A 14,811-nucleotide genomic window follows, 5' to 3' on the forward strand; every position below is an offset into this window, starting at 1 on the left:
AAGCTACATGGAACAGTTCTAGAAGTGTAACACTATAGGAGTGCTTAAGAGAGATGCAGAATATATTCCAAAATTTTTCAGGATCCTCTTTTTTTCATTGTAAGGTTCTAGATAGTCCTAGGCTTGAGAAAAGAACAAAGCCAGTGTTTTGTCCCTAGTATGGAAATATCCACAGGATATTTTCTCTTAATTTTTCTAGAATGTAATTGTCTGTTTCCTTTACAGATCCAATTCTTCTAACAGTTGTGGTGGGTTGATTGTGGCATCCACTGCCAAGTGCCCACTGCTCTATCACTCCCCCCTCAGCTAGGCAGCAGTGATATAACAAAAAGCTCATGGGTAGAATAAGGACACAGAGAGATCACTCACCAGTTATTGACAGAGACAAAACAGATTCAACTTGAAGAAAAAATTAATTTATTGCCAGTTAAATCAGAGTGAGAATGAGAAATAAAAGCAAAATAATACTATAACACTTTCCCCCACTCCTTCCCTTTTCTCAGGCACTTGATCTTCTCTGCCTCCTGCCCACAGCAGCACAGGGGGACAGGGAATGGGGGCTGTAGCCCATGGGGGCTCTGGTCAGTTCATCACACATAGGGGCTTCCCACAGGGTCACAGCCTCCTTCAGGCACTGCCACCTGCTCTGGCATGGGCTCTAGGGGGATCCCTGCTACCCCATGGTCCTCCAAGAGCTGCACTGCAGGCTGCAGGGGGATCTGAGCTCCAGCACCTGCAGCAATGCCTCCTCCACCTCCCTCTCCACTGACCACGCTGTCTGCAGGGCAGTTGCTCTCACACATTTTCACTCCTCTCCCCTGGCTTCTGTTTCACAGCCATTTCTTTTCCCTTCCTAACTCTGTTATCCCAGAGGTGCTGTTACCATTCCTCATGGGCTCAGCCTTGGCCAGCAGTGGGTGCAGCTTGGAGATGTCTGGCGTTGGCTTTATTGATGTGGGGGCAGTTCCTCACTGAAACCACCCTGTAACCCCCCACTGCAAAAACCTTGCCACACAAAGCAAGTACAACAGTTTTTCTAGTTTTCATTGATATTCATGAGTACAGCTCATGTGAACAGAATTAGGTATCACAATAAACTGTCCAGTTACAACATATACAGCTGTCAGTGGATTAGAAATATTTTAAGACTTTTCTGAAGAAATATATTTCACTCTTTTTTCTCCCATATTCAGAAGAATAAAACTTACTACTTTTCTAATCTAATCTTTGAAAAGACCTTTCCTTCTTCTGCAATTCAAACATACTTTGTGTAAATGTTTTTTTCTCCTCCAGGTCATACACTGTGGATCAGTGATTTGAGTTCTAAATTTTGCCTTAAAGACAGTATTTAAAATTTGTCTCTCATATTCAAACTTCATATAAAGTTTGCTCATACTGAGGCTATTTTACAATAAGAAACAATGGAACACTTAAGGATATGTCCAAAGTATTCCAAAGTGTAACCAAACTACCATAAGAAGAATATTTTTAGAACACATATTCCACTTACATGCAATCTAAATCCCCTCTGCAAAGGGGTACAGCTATTTATTAGTCTTTCTGCATGAACAATCCTCAAGTGTAAAAGGAGTTCCAAGACAGCTTAAATAATAACTAAATAAATGATCCTAAACCAATTAGAAATGCAGCAAGTAAAAAACTTTTAATCTCAATACAAACATATTTTAATTTTTTTATTTAAGAGAATAAAGTAAAGAAGGCAGAATAAAGAACTTTGTAAAATGAGGTATTTTACATGGAGAAAAGACATGGAGAAAAAATTGACATGTCATGTCCATGGGAAGTGAACCTGTGATTGAAAAAAATAACAATGCCAAGAAAAATAATTTACTAATTAAGAACTATTAAAACTTAATAGGCTGTAAACAAGTAGATAAACATAAAAAGTGTTGATAAAAGCATTTAATAATTGCACTCATAAATTATTTAATCAATAATTAGTTTAACCATTGTCTAGATGAAAAAATTTTTGTAACCAATGCTAACTTAAGTATTGTACCTAGCATTCACTACTTGATTTGATTTTATGAGCTAACTTAAAATATGAATTCACCTGAAGTTAATTATGTTGTTTCCTTAGACATGCAGGATAGGTGAAGATAGTAATATAGCAAAAGATACTGGACAGTCTCTATCTTCTTCACAGAAATTTGAGTACAGATTGACAAATGCATACTTTAAGTGCTACAGTTCTAATTCTGTTGCTAAAAGAGAAGCCTAATAACATTAATTTGTTGAAGAATAATTAAAAGATCAAATAAAATGGACAAACACATTAATATAATGTAATAGAAACTGACTGTAGTTGAAACAGGCTATTTTATGACATGTTCTCAGTGGATTAGGTGTTTTTTACAGTTGTATCTTGGGGGTTTTTAAGTCTATATAATTTCAGATAGATTAAAACAGTCTCACAAATTATTAGAAAGAAGTGGGCTGAATAGAAGTAATATGCAAATTTTTTTTAACACCACCATTGTCTTTATATTGTTTCATTTAGATGAAATGACTTTTCCAAGTCTGGTACAATTATTGAAGTGTGAAAGTCAATAAGTTGTCCCTACTGTTTGGAGTTTTCCTTAGTTCGGAGTTTTCCTTAGTTTGAAGTCAATAAATGCAATTAGAAAAGAGCAAAACAAATTTCAATAAAGCATGTTTTATTCTTTCATCACTAAGCTCTTGATGACAGTCAAAACACTCGCTAACCCCTCCACTTCCTAAAGAGGCTGTCTTTCCCTGCTGATTCTGAATAGTTTATAGCCGCCTGTTGCAGCATTCCAGAAGCGCAAGTTATCCCACCATTTCTCCATGACTGCTTGCATTGTAGGTTTTGGGCTTTGTAATACTTTGCACTGGTGCAGATCCATTTTAGTTGGGCTATCAATCCTGCCACCTTTTTAGGGGCAGAAAACCTAATTCTTGTGTGACTGTTCTAACACTTCAAAACCCATTCCTTCTGCACAAATTAGTATATGGCCAACTGAAATCTGCTGTGTCCACTCGCATACAACCCTTGAATATTTTTGATCATCAGGCCTGCTGCCGACAAATGGGGTGCACCTGTCTTAAAGTGAGAAAAGGATCTTTACTCAGGAGTTAGCAGGCCTCATTAAAGTAGTTTTAAACTAGATTTGAAGAGGAAAAGGCATAAAAACAGGCTCACTAGAAATAAGCCTGGGAGCACTATGATGATCAAAACCCACAAAATTCTGCCAGGGACAAGTCTGAGCAGTCTTACATTCAGATACTGATCTGTTATTCTCTTGATCTGATTCCTCTTTCTTCCTTCATCATTCCCTGCAACTGGAACAATAGAGAATTTTACATGTGCTCCTGATTCCTTAACCAGTTAAGTCTCAAGATGCTGAATTCCCTTTTTGATTGCCCTTGGACTTCTTATTGCAATTTCATCACTGCTTGCTTGAAAAAGTATTAATAGTTAATAATCTGAGGACTGTACCAGAGTAGAAAACTTCCTCCTACTGTCTTTAACACAGGCTTTGAGGGGCAGCAGACTTTCTTTAAGAACTGGATCCAGTGTGCATATTGGGTTTTTTGTTCCTCTCAGAAGAAAGTCTCCTATGACAATGACATGTCTTTTCTCTTTTTCTGTATGGGAGCAGTCTTGACACAGGGAGTGACTTAAGCTGACTTAACCTCAGTGACATCTCTGACCTAGATGAACAATCCTTCTTGTCGCTGTTCAGCTGCACTTGCAGAGCCTTGTAGCTGTTATATACCAGGGCACCTGGGAGGGCGGGATAGGAATGGAGGGGATGCTCCACTGTGCAAGGCAGGAAATTGTCACCATTTCCCCCCCGATCTCTTAAGTCATGATGTTCTGCAAATTAAAGATCAGATAGGGAATACCCTGTATCATGCACCCTGTCTGCCTGACAGATTTGTCCCTGGGAAGGTAGGGGGTTTTTCAAGCAGTCTGTCTCTCACTCAGACTCCCTGATGCTGCTGAATGTACTCACCTCCTCCCACAGTTCTGTCCCTAAGCAGAGGTGTTCCTCTGCCTGGGCACACGTCCCACAGGTGTGCTGTCTGCCAGTGTCCTCGCATAGGGCACATCCTGCATCTGACACCTCGGCAGGCAAATGCTCAAGGTGAGATACAAGTCAGCAATAATAAGAAGACAATCTTTGGTGGTTCTTGGATGAATAAGAAAGACTTGGTGTACTGCAAAGTAAACATAGATGATAATACCAAGATGGTCCCATTGTCTTTTTAATGTCTTTTTTCTCTCTATCTTCTTCTTTTATTTTACTAAAAAAAAGGTCTTTACTGAAACGTTTATAGTGAGGAGGCTCTTGGCAGAGTTAATACCTGTAATATGAAAATAAAAGTCAAGTTAGAGCCAGGAGAAAATGTCAAAGGATAAAGTTCCATGAGTTAGATGACCTGATTTAAAGCCTTGCTGTTACCAAAAGGAGAGATGCTTTGCTATGTGCAGACATAAATACCCATAAACCAGCATTGTTAGTCACATGCTCTCAGTCTTTTTGTGCTGGCTCTGGTATTTTTCTGACCCTCTGCTGAACCAGTCCAACTTGCTAAATAGGCAAAAAGCAAATCCACGTACAATTACAAGAAGCGATTGTTTATTCAACAGTGTTCACAATAACATTATTTTTATGAATCACACCAAGAGAAATTAATTTTCAAATAAAAAAGCTGTACAGGTAAACTGTATATTTTATCATCTGGGATCACATTCCCTCACTGGCCAAAGTAACTCATTTTTCGGAGGTCTGCCTCCAGGTTTTGTGTAAAAAGTATGCATAAAAAGTACCTACAGCCTGGTTTGCAGAAGGTGACAGCGATAAAACGTAAGAACTCAGTCTGTAGAGATGGAGAGTTGCTGTGTCATGTGCAGTGTTAGACACTTGAAGATGACACAACAGAAAGGAGCAGCCAGAACTGAACTTGGGCAGATTCAACTCGGATATAGCAAAGTGTCTTTTTGAGAAGTGTTTCAGAACCAGAATAAAATTCTAGCAGATGGAAAACAGTTTCTCCCTCTCCTGGTATTTGCAAATCATGACTCAATAACTTTACAGAATACATGTGTTACTAAAACTCAAGGATTTTATGTCTACACAAAGAGTTTGCTAGGCCATCTACTAAAAAAAATAATATAAACTTAAAAATGGGGCGTTTCGCCTCATGGTCAAGACACTTGTGTTTAACTTGGGATGCCAGGTGCAGCGACACACTTTTGTGATATTGTTGCTTACCTGATTATTAGTTCGTATGGAAGACAATAAAAAATTACCTGAGGACAAAGCTGCATGTCACTATGACTGGATTCAAATTCTCCTGCTCTGACGCTCCTCACAGTGGCGGGCGAAAAAAAAAAGAAACTTCCCCACTTTAACAGCAAGCAGCTAGCATTCCTCCACTGCCAATGCAGAATGCTTGTGAAAAACCTTTTTACACTTTTATTTGTGAGGTTTTCGACTACGGTTCCGCGCCGCGGCACTGCAGCTCACCCTCAGGCCGTGCGTCGGTGCGGAGGGCGGGGTCGGCGCGGAGCCGGGTCCCCGGAGCGGCGGTGCCGGGGCGGTGCCGGGGCCCGGGAGTGGCGGTCTCGGGGCGGTGCCGGGGCCCGGGAGTGGCGGTGCCGGGGCGGTGCCGGGGCCCGGGAGTGGCGGTCTCGGGGCGGTGCCGGGGCCCGGGAGTGGCGGTCTCGGGGCGGTGCCGGGGCCCGGGAGTGGCGGTGCCGGGGCGGTGCCGGGGCCCTGAAGTGGCCGTCTCGGGGCGGGGCGGGGCGGTGCCGGGGCCCCGGGGCGGCGGGGCGGGGCGGGGCCGGCGGCGGAAGCGGCGGGGCCGGCGTTGCCGGGCGGAAGCGGCGGCAGTTGGTGTTTAAAGGCTCCGCGGCGGCAAAAGGGCGGCGGGCGGGCGGCAAGGCGGGCTCCAGAGCTCACGGCTCTCTCCGCTCCGCCTCGGGAGTGGTCGCGCTTGCCGGCCCTGGCAGCGCGGGGAGATGGTCTCCAGAGCCGCCGATCGGCTGCTGATCGTCGTCTCCGTGCTGGAAGGTAGGCGGGAGGGTCGTGGCCTCCCGGTTGCTGCGCGTCCCCTCTGTCCCGAGGGGAAGATGAGGGCTGGCTTTGCCTCCGAGGTGAGCGGGGTAAACTGAGCAGCGTTGAGTAAACCGATGTTATTAAAAAAAGCTTTGGACGTACGTATTATAAGGCCAGGGATGGCTACCCTCTGTTAGGTTTTGGAGGTATTTACGCAATGTATTAAGTGAATGCGAAAAGTTACAGTCGTTCCCCGAGGATCTGGGTTTTGTTGGTTTTGTTTTTTAAAAAGTATTCTGTTTTTTTTTGTTTTTTGGGGTTTTTTTTCCCCTTCGTAGCAATCAGCCTTAGGTGTTGACACAAACGTATATCCAGCTGGTCGTCTTGCATTTTCAGGGGTTATAGTTTCTGTAGTCTAATTAGAGTGTGTGTGCGTGAGTTATTTGTTAGGATGTCTTTTTCTCTTTTGGAGGTTGGTTTGGGAGTTTGGGTTGTTTTGGCTGAATGCTTTCCTTTTGTCAAGTAAATCCTATTATTTCTCTGTCCATTCATGTAGTTTGCCAAAGGAGCTTACAAATAAGATCCTGTCGTCTGATATGCTTGTAGTATGGTCTTCCCACACTGTGATATAAGTAATGTTTTACTTCTTTTTGTCATCTCAAATCAGAATACTGGATGATCCTGAGCCCAGGACCAATCCTATACGGTTTTAGGTGCTCTCCTAATCTGGCAATAAATTTTTTTTTCAGCAAGTGGCAGGAGAAACACCATTCAATACTTTTACAACATCATGTATTTCTGTTTGGATGTCAGACAGTTCATAACCTTTTCACTTGAAGCAAAACTTCCACTCTTGCTCATGCCTGCTCCCTTACCTATTGCCAATCCTAGATTTCTCAAATAATTCTAATCGCTTGCTACTTTGCTTTGTTACTTAGTTTCCTGTTTCTTCACAAATAGTCTGTTTCATGTTACATTCTTTCATATTTCTGTACAGTGCAAACTTTTTCTTTCAAGATCAGAGCAGGGAAGGTGACATGGGAAGGTTATTTCACGTAACTGATTTATGGCATCCATCTAGCTCTTGCATCTCTTTTACTGATGGCACATACAATGCCACTCTTTTACAGGGCGCTGTTTCCCAAAACGACCCAAGCACATGCTTATAGTTGAAGCCAAGTTAGATGGTGAACAGTTGGCTACTGACCCCGTGGAGCATACCGATCAGCCAGAATTTGCTACAGAATTGGCCTGGGAACTTGATAGGAAAGCACTTCATCAGCACAGGTAATGTTAAAAAGTGAAGTCTAATATGCAGATAAAATTTAACTTTCTTGTCTTTACAGTTAGTGAAATACAATTTTTGGTTTACTGTCATCTGAATTGTTCTATAGAAAATTTATTTTATCTACAATAATGTTATGGAAAAATGTACAAAAAACGGTAATGTGTGACAAGTGATGTTTAAAAATTCTAAAGGGTATATTTTCACACTACTAAAAAACACCCCGCAGGCTCTTAGAGCAAACTAATAATTCTGTAATTCAAACATTGCAGTCAAGCTTTCTTATGTATACTGTGGCACAAAATTAACTTAATTTCAAGTCTGAAAAGCCTGTGTAAATAGTTTTTGAAAATTTCAAAGAGATAAGCTGAGAAATTGAATGTTTTCATAACTGTTATTTCATTTCATAAATCTTACAACTTACAGGTTGTAATGTTATGACCATATTAATAAAGAAGTTTAAAAAAGCTGTATAATTTTTATTTGACGGAGAAAGATGCCTACATTTGCCATGTGCTACATGTCTTATATGTGCCTTGCAGTAGTCAGGTGCTTTACCCAAAAATCTTGTCCACAAGTCCTGTTTTTAAGATGCCCTTCCAAGTGAAATTCAAATTTTGTGTGAGGCTCTGTACTTTTTTTCTTTTATGTGAGTGAAGTGTTTATTTGTTGCTAATGTCTTTTTAATAGCGCTTGAGACTGAGGCTCCAATGCACTCTTCCTCAGGAATTAAACCACTTGCTCATTCTCTCACTTAGTGATGACTTTTGTATGTTCAATATAAGTTCAGTTTCTGACCTAATGAAACTAGTTTGTATCATTGGCTTGCTGGAAACTTATGAACTATCTTTGAGAAGTAATTGCAGGTATACATTTTATATTTAATGTTTCAACTGAGTTACTTTTTCAGACTGCAGCGTACACCTATCAAACTCCAATGTTTTGCATTGGATCCTGTATCTTCAGCTAAAGAGAATATAGGCTATATTGTACTGGATCTAAGGGCTGCCCCAGAAAAGAAACAGGTACTTTATGGGATATCAAGATTTAAAATTTTGTTTTGACAACAATGCTGTTACAGATAATATAATTTGAATTAAAGCATAGGCTAAACTTTTGAGTCTCACTTAGGAGTATAACTGATCATATGTGGGGGATTTTGTTGCTTTTTGTAAGAGGAGAGACATCTTGATTCTGAGAACATGCACAAATTAAAAAATACAGTTGATACTAGTCTTGCTTACTTCTGAATTGAATAATAGGATCACTAGCAACCAATTAATCTGCACAATTTCATTATTTAATCAACTGGAAGGTTTTATCTTAGCAATAGATATGGAGCAATTGAATTGAGTCTCCATCATGAAATCAAGTCTTAAGTTGTTTTTTTATAGTGGACCTCCATGGAGAATGATGTGTTAGGTGATTGTTTCTAGCTCTTTAATACAGCATAGAGAAAGCACAATATCATTGTTTATATAAATTTAATTAGCCAACTCCCTTGTATCAAGCTTGACCAAAACATAACTTTGATACGGGTCATACGAGGAGCCTGGTGTCCTATTCTGGCATCATTCTTCTAGAGCATTTTCAATGCATATGACTTACTGTGCAGTCGAGGACTTGAAGGTTTTCTAAATAAAGATTTGTGGTATATTTCTCTATCTAACCTTTTCACTGTACAAGTCAGTCAAAAAAACAATATGTTCAGGTAGTCATCCAGTAACCATTCTATAGAATATTTTAGTACAATAGTGTACTAAATACACCAAATTTTTAGAAATAAAAACCAAAGTGTATTTCTGTAGATGATAAAGTAGAAGTGCTAGATTAAGACTGAGTTACCTGCAAAAGTATTATACTATTTTTTTTCTGTTGTATTTAAACACTTTGGGGTCTTATTTTTGTTTTTTTCATTCTGTAGGCACCTAAATGGTATCCTTTGCTTAGTAACAAGTACCCTAAGTTTAAACCTGAAATACAAATTGGTGTTGCATTGGAGACGGACTCAAAAGCACTAGTTGATGATTTTAAAGCAAAGGAGGCACCCCCTAGAGAAGGCAAGTGTAAGTAACATGACATTGCTCACTTTGACTTAAAAATCTTCCTGTGGCAGATGACATATCACTTGTTGAAAATCTGTTAAGTCTCAAGAGAATTTTAACATCACAGCTGTTTCAGTGCAAACCCTTTGCAGCTGATTAGTGTACCTTGTGGTAGTAAGTTTTTCAGGGATTCTTTACTGTGATAATTGTGTGACTTTTAGGTGGACAAGTTGCAAACCAACTGGTATTTAAAATGAGAATCAGGGGCTCATAGTTAACTCCCTTGAGTATTTAACTTGTATTTGTGTGCTTTGGAAAGTTATGAAAGAAATAGGGAAAGAGCTTTACCTTTATAGAAGGTAAGGTTTCAGTAGTTTGGGCTTGGAACTGTAAAGTAGTAAAATGTTTCATTTGCTGGGTAGACTTGCTTCTTTTTTGGTCGGTTCTTCTTCTAATCTTTAGGTACTTAAATTATGTACTATTGTTAAGATTTTTTGTAGTAACATCTGGTTACTGTTGGGACTCATTCCAATTCTGGATTCTCTTGTTTACTTTTCTTGAAGGAAATCAGTGAAATGTGTCAAAAATCTATTGGACCTCAAATGTTAATGTTTAGTGCCTTTCTGTGCTATGCCTTCAAGTCACTTTTTCATCTGTGTGTTTTGGTTTTCTTTTTAATGCAAGTTAGTAGATGTTGAAAGAACAAAAGATTTTAGAAACAAAAACATATTTCCATCTTGCCCTGTTCTCTCACCCGAATGCCTATCTACTTAACTTTTGAAAAATGACCCTTTTGGTAAAACTACTGGATTTTCTCCTCCATACCTTACCATACTTGTGTTGTTGCCCTGAAGGTACATTTTCTCTAATTCTAAATCCATCAGCTATCTGCTGGTGATCTGTAGCTGTAATTTTGTAGAAGTAGAGTGATCAGTAAATGTTTTATAAGCTTCTGGCCCAGAATTCACTGACTTGGCTGCATTTCAAGATTGGTTAAGACAGGATTTAAGTTTCAGTGTAAGATAGCTTTCTCCATTCTTTCAGGATTACAGCAAAACGCAGGGAACTTTCCATATTGTAACATCTGTCAAGGAGGCAAAAAACTACTCTAAATGATTCCTTAGTCTGCACTTCCCATGTGGTCTTTGTACCTGCAAGTTCTCCTATCCCTCGTGACACTGGCAAAAAAAAAAAATCTTTCTGCCTTTACTCAGCACGGTTTCCCATTTCATGTTTTCTGTGGAATAATTGCTACAAACAAGTTTGCCAGCTCTTTCCTTTTTTTGCATCATGTCAAAATTAGTCAATATAATATTTATGTGATGGGGAAAGACGAACTTCTGGGTTTTCACAGTTGTAAATGTTCCGGGTACTGGCTATAACAAAGCTGTATTACCCAGTTCTAGTCTGGTCAGATACTTTTCCGTTTAGTATACGTACACTCTTTTCTTTCTTTGCTGACTTAAGTTGTCGAAAGCTTCTAGTATTTGAAACAGAACTATTTTGTTCACAAAATGCTATGTCATTATTTCTATTTCGTGTAACCTGAGGGCACTATAGAGCAAAAACTAGCAAACCAGAATACAGAGTTTTATGCACTGAAGACTTGAGATGAAAAATCTTTAAATGAAGCATTCTGAAGATCTGTGGAATGTCACAGCATCCTTGTTCCAATAGATTGCAATATGCAGTTACTGTCCTGCATTTTCTTTAATGAGCAAAGTAAAGAAAAAGCGTGGTACACTCTAGCCTACTGAAATAAACTTCCAGTTACTGTAATCTTTCTCATTGTAACACAAAATAAAAATAGGAACTAGAATTCTGTTTAGCATAGTGTTCAGCATAACAGTCGCGAACAAAAGTTAATTTCAGAATTTTTTGTAGCTGTTTCGAAGTATACCTAGAGACTTCTTTGTGTTTTGCAAAACTTTGGTAGCAGACATCAAGATCTTTTTTTTGTAGTTTTTCTTTCCACATGTAATTTCCATATGTAATGCTTAAAATATATCAAAGCAATTGCAAAGGCCACTAGTTACTCATGTTTATTTCTTCTCTCCTAGTACTAACCCTTTTTCGTGAACTGGACCCTAAAAGTCTTGTGCCAGTCTTGAATGAAGAAGAGGGCTATCATCAAATTGGACCAGCAGAGTATTGCAAGGATCACTTTGTTTTGTCTGTAACCATTGCATTTGCCACACAGTTGGAGCAGGTCTGTTTCCTTGCTATGTGTAGTTTTTAAGAAGTGTTATCCCACATTAATATTTTCACCCTCCCATTCCGCATTTCTAATTCGTTTTTAATGGTTTTTTGAGCTTATTTCCAGAAATAACCTTGTCCCAAAGTGAATTTATATTCATTTTAAAACTTTATGAAGTTCTTAACATCTCAGACTGCAGATGAAATATAATTCTTTTGAAGTACTAAAGCTGTATTTACTTCAAATGATGCATTTGTATGAAATTTATACTTTTGTACTGCAATACTGTGTAAGAAGTTTGTGTGGATAATACCAGTCTACAGTGTGGTGCCTGTGCACTGGAGTTCAAACAAGGTGAAATGCTTTTCAAGTATGTAAGACAGAGCTTGTATATTGCCTGAGGGAAGGACTTACTAGCTTGGATGAAGTGGCATGCTAATGGTTGTTTCAGCTTTAGACCTTAGCTGCTGTGTTTTTGCTGTACTGACAGCATTGTTTTAATTGGTCTAGAATTCATGGTGTATGATAAACTCTCTTCAGTCTTGTCATGTTTCTTTTTTTCAGGGAAAATAGTTATCCATGTCAGAATTGTAGGACCTTGAGAAGCAAAATTTACAGTGATCGTGCTTGTTGCATGTGCCTCTTTAGGCATTGAATTCACAGTTGCCTACAGGATGAAGTTTGTCTGTTTCAGTCTTTTATTTAATCACATAAATTATATAACAGTTTCTAATCTGCATTATTTAATAATTGGACATATTTTATGAAGGCATAGCTTATTTCTGAGTATTTATGAGGTACTTGATGTTAGTAAATACGTGTCAGTTACAGCCTTTGGTGTTGACAAGTCTTGCTCTTTTTTACTTTAAGTAAAACATTTTTGAGTATTAATATAATAAGTTTTATGTGGAGTGCAAGATATGATTTAGGTCAGCTGGTCAGTCTTTAAGTTCTAATTTCCAAACTAGTGCTTCAGAATTACTGTAACTGCATCAAGGAAAGAGATATATAATTCTCTTCTGATCTCTTTCAGTTAGTTCCTAGTACTATGAAGCTCCCTGACCGACAACCTGAGTTTTTTTTCTACTATTCATTACTGGGAAATGATGTCACAAATGAGCCTTTCACTGATTTAATTAATCCAAACTTTGAGCCAGAAAGAGCTTCAGTTCGAATACGTAGTACAGTAGATGTTCTTCAACTTTATCTTTGTGCACAGTCAAAATTGCAGGTAAGCTGTTTAATTTCAAGTGTGAATGAAAAGAAATAATTAAAATTAAAGAAGTAGAGTGTGTCTCAGGTTGTATCTGTGAAGCATTTCTGTTTCCAAACTAAGACAGTATTATAGTATTTTAGCTCAAATATAAGGTGGTCAGCTTGCTGATGTGAGGGAAACCATAGCACCAAGTTTCCTAGCTAGATGGAGTGCTGTCTTTTTAATTAGTTGCTGTTACTGCAAGGTGGTTTGCATGCCATGATAAAAGCTGTTGCTGAAATATGATCTTCCCAAAGAGCTAATGTGGCTCTCTGAAGAGCTCTGAGCTTTGGGGTCTGCGCTGCAATCAGACCATCTGCAACCCAGAGTCCTGCTTTGTGCTACCTATGGTTATCCAGTACCAGCTGCTCAGGTCACTCTTGCCTCAGTTCTAAAGTCACTGTCCTCAGCACATCTTGTGTGAATTATAAGGAAGGTCTGTCTTTTTTACCTGCTCTGTAGACAAATGCTGTTTCTAAATATACTACAGACATTTTTGGGCTGTTACGGGATATTGCTTATCTTTTTTAGCCTTGCCTTTAAATGGAGGACAGTGGTGAGTTGGCAGAGTTAGGTTAACAGCTGGTCTCAGTAGACTTAAGGGTCTTTTCTGAACTAAGCAAATCTATGATTCTAAACATCAGGTAGTACTTAGAGTATTTATGGCAATCTGTGCATGTCTCAAACTAATTACAAGATTACAAAACAAGAGTCTGCTTTGTTGAGTGAGGGTGGTATAGGGTTTCCGATAATGTAGCTGGTAAATAAGACAGAATTAGTTATACAAAGTATTTGTGGATCTGGACTCTTTAAAGTTATTTTCTTTTAAGTTTATACAGACCATTCTAGGGTTTTTATGCAGAGTGGTTAAGAATGCTTTAGTTCAAATCTTGTATTGTTTCAATTTTTTTTTTTGCCACAAGTTTAAGTATTTTTGGAGCAATGTCCACTGGTGTGTTTGGAATTTATTCTTAGTCTAAAACAGTCTTTAAACATATATGATACATAAATGGGGAATTATGCATGTTTGCATCATATGTAAAGAACAATTTTTTGAACAAAAGTTCTTTTGTGGTCAGATCCACATATTGATTTGGAGTTTTCTTCCTTTGAGTTCTCACTCAGCATCTTAAGTCTTAGGATACAGGATCAGAGCACCGTGTTCTGATTCTTAATTTTAACATATATTTCCAAAAATGGAGACTTTGGTTGTAAAAGGTGCTAGTTGCCAGATTAGAATGTGTGTATGTATGTATTGTATGACCGTATTTATATGTATGTACGTATATATGTGCACCTAGATATGTATACTGGCAACTCCCACCTTTCAACACAACAGTTCTCCTTAAGTGCAATAAATATTAAGGATGGGAATACAGTCTTCTGATCTGCTAAATCAAAACTGAAGTGACTCTTATTTGGGAAAAAGCAAGTTAGTATTTGAGTTTCAAAGAGTAACTTTGAGGAAAATAGAATACCTTTTGTGTTGTTTGTTTTTTTTTTTTAAGATCAATCTTTCACTTGTAGGTATAAATATTAAACTCTGTAAGAAACGTACAGTTGAATCAAGTTTTCAAATTATTATATTTACCAGGAATTAAAACCACAGTTAATTCCAAAAATCCTTCCCAGTTAAGTGGTATCTAAATATATGCCCAAAGCCTTCAAGTAATCTCTTTCATTACTTTGCAGTCATGCATTTTGTATGCCTATGCATGAATGGCAGTGTTTAAAAGCCACTGAGTACTGAATTTATCCCACAGAAGGAAATGATATGACAGGTCCTCAGAAGAGCAGTGCAGTGATTTGCTGCTGCCCTATCAGTGAACAAATCCCATCTGCTCAAAACTGACATTTCATAGCTGTTCTTATTCTCAGCATGCAGGGACTGGGTTAGGGATGATAACTTGTTTTATTTATGCTACCTTTAGTGGAGGGTGCACAGATGGTTCCAGTGCAAATTACACATACCAGTTACT

The 14,811-nt window shown here is 38.6% G+C and overlaps 1 protein-coding gene and 1 long non-coding RNA gene across 4 annotated transcripts in view; one reads left to right on the forward strand and one right to left on the reverse strand.

The window, feature by feature from the left end:
- Positions 1–1,721: 1,721 nt before the first annotated feature.
- Positions 1,722–5,529, reverse strand: LOC134432203 (uncharacterized). Of its 2 annotated transcripts, XR_010031257.1 has the most exons (3): positions 5,303–5,529; positions 3,185–4,353; positions 1,722–1,810 (listed from the first exon to the last, which is right to left on the reverse strand). It is a non-coding gene; the product is annotated as an uncharacterized LOC134432203 (long non-coding RNA). The 2 variants fall into 2 exon arrangements; XR_010031256.1 differs by lacking the exon at positions 1,722–1,810 and having other exon boundaries at positions 1,931–4,353.
- Positions 5,530–5,900: 371 nt separating this feature from the next.
- Positions 5,901–14,811, forward strand: part of CEP120 (centrosomal protein 120) — a 37,842-nt gene continuing 28,931 nt past the window's right edge. Inside the window, exons 1-6 of one of the 2 annotated variants that reach the window (XM_063179972.1) lie at positions 5,901–6,065; positions 7,181–7,337; positions 8,246–8,360; positions 9,260–9,401; positions 11,441–11,589; positions 12,611–12,808. In XM_063179972.1, coding sequence (XP_063036042.1) covers positions 6,014–6,065; positions 7,181–7,337; positions 8,246–8,360; positions 9,260–9,401; positions 11,441–11,589; positions 12,611–12,808 — 813 coding nt within the window. In that variant the 5' untranslated portion in view covers positions 5,901–6,013. Of the gene's footprint in view, positions 6,149–7,180; positions 7,338–8,245; positions 8,361–9,259; positions 9,402–11,440; positions 11,590–12,610; positions 12,809–14,811 lie in introns of both variants that reach the window. The other variant, XM_063179974.1, reaches the window with a different exon arrangement.

The sequence above is a fragment of the Melospiza melodia genome, chromosome Z (assembly GCF_035770615.1).
Source record: "Melospiza melodia melodia isolate bMelMel2 chromosome Z, bMelMel2.pri, whole genome shotgun sequence".
NCBI lineage: Eukaryota > Metazoa > Chordata > Aves > Passeriformes > Passerellidae > Melospiza > Melospiza melodia.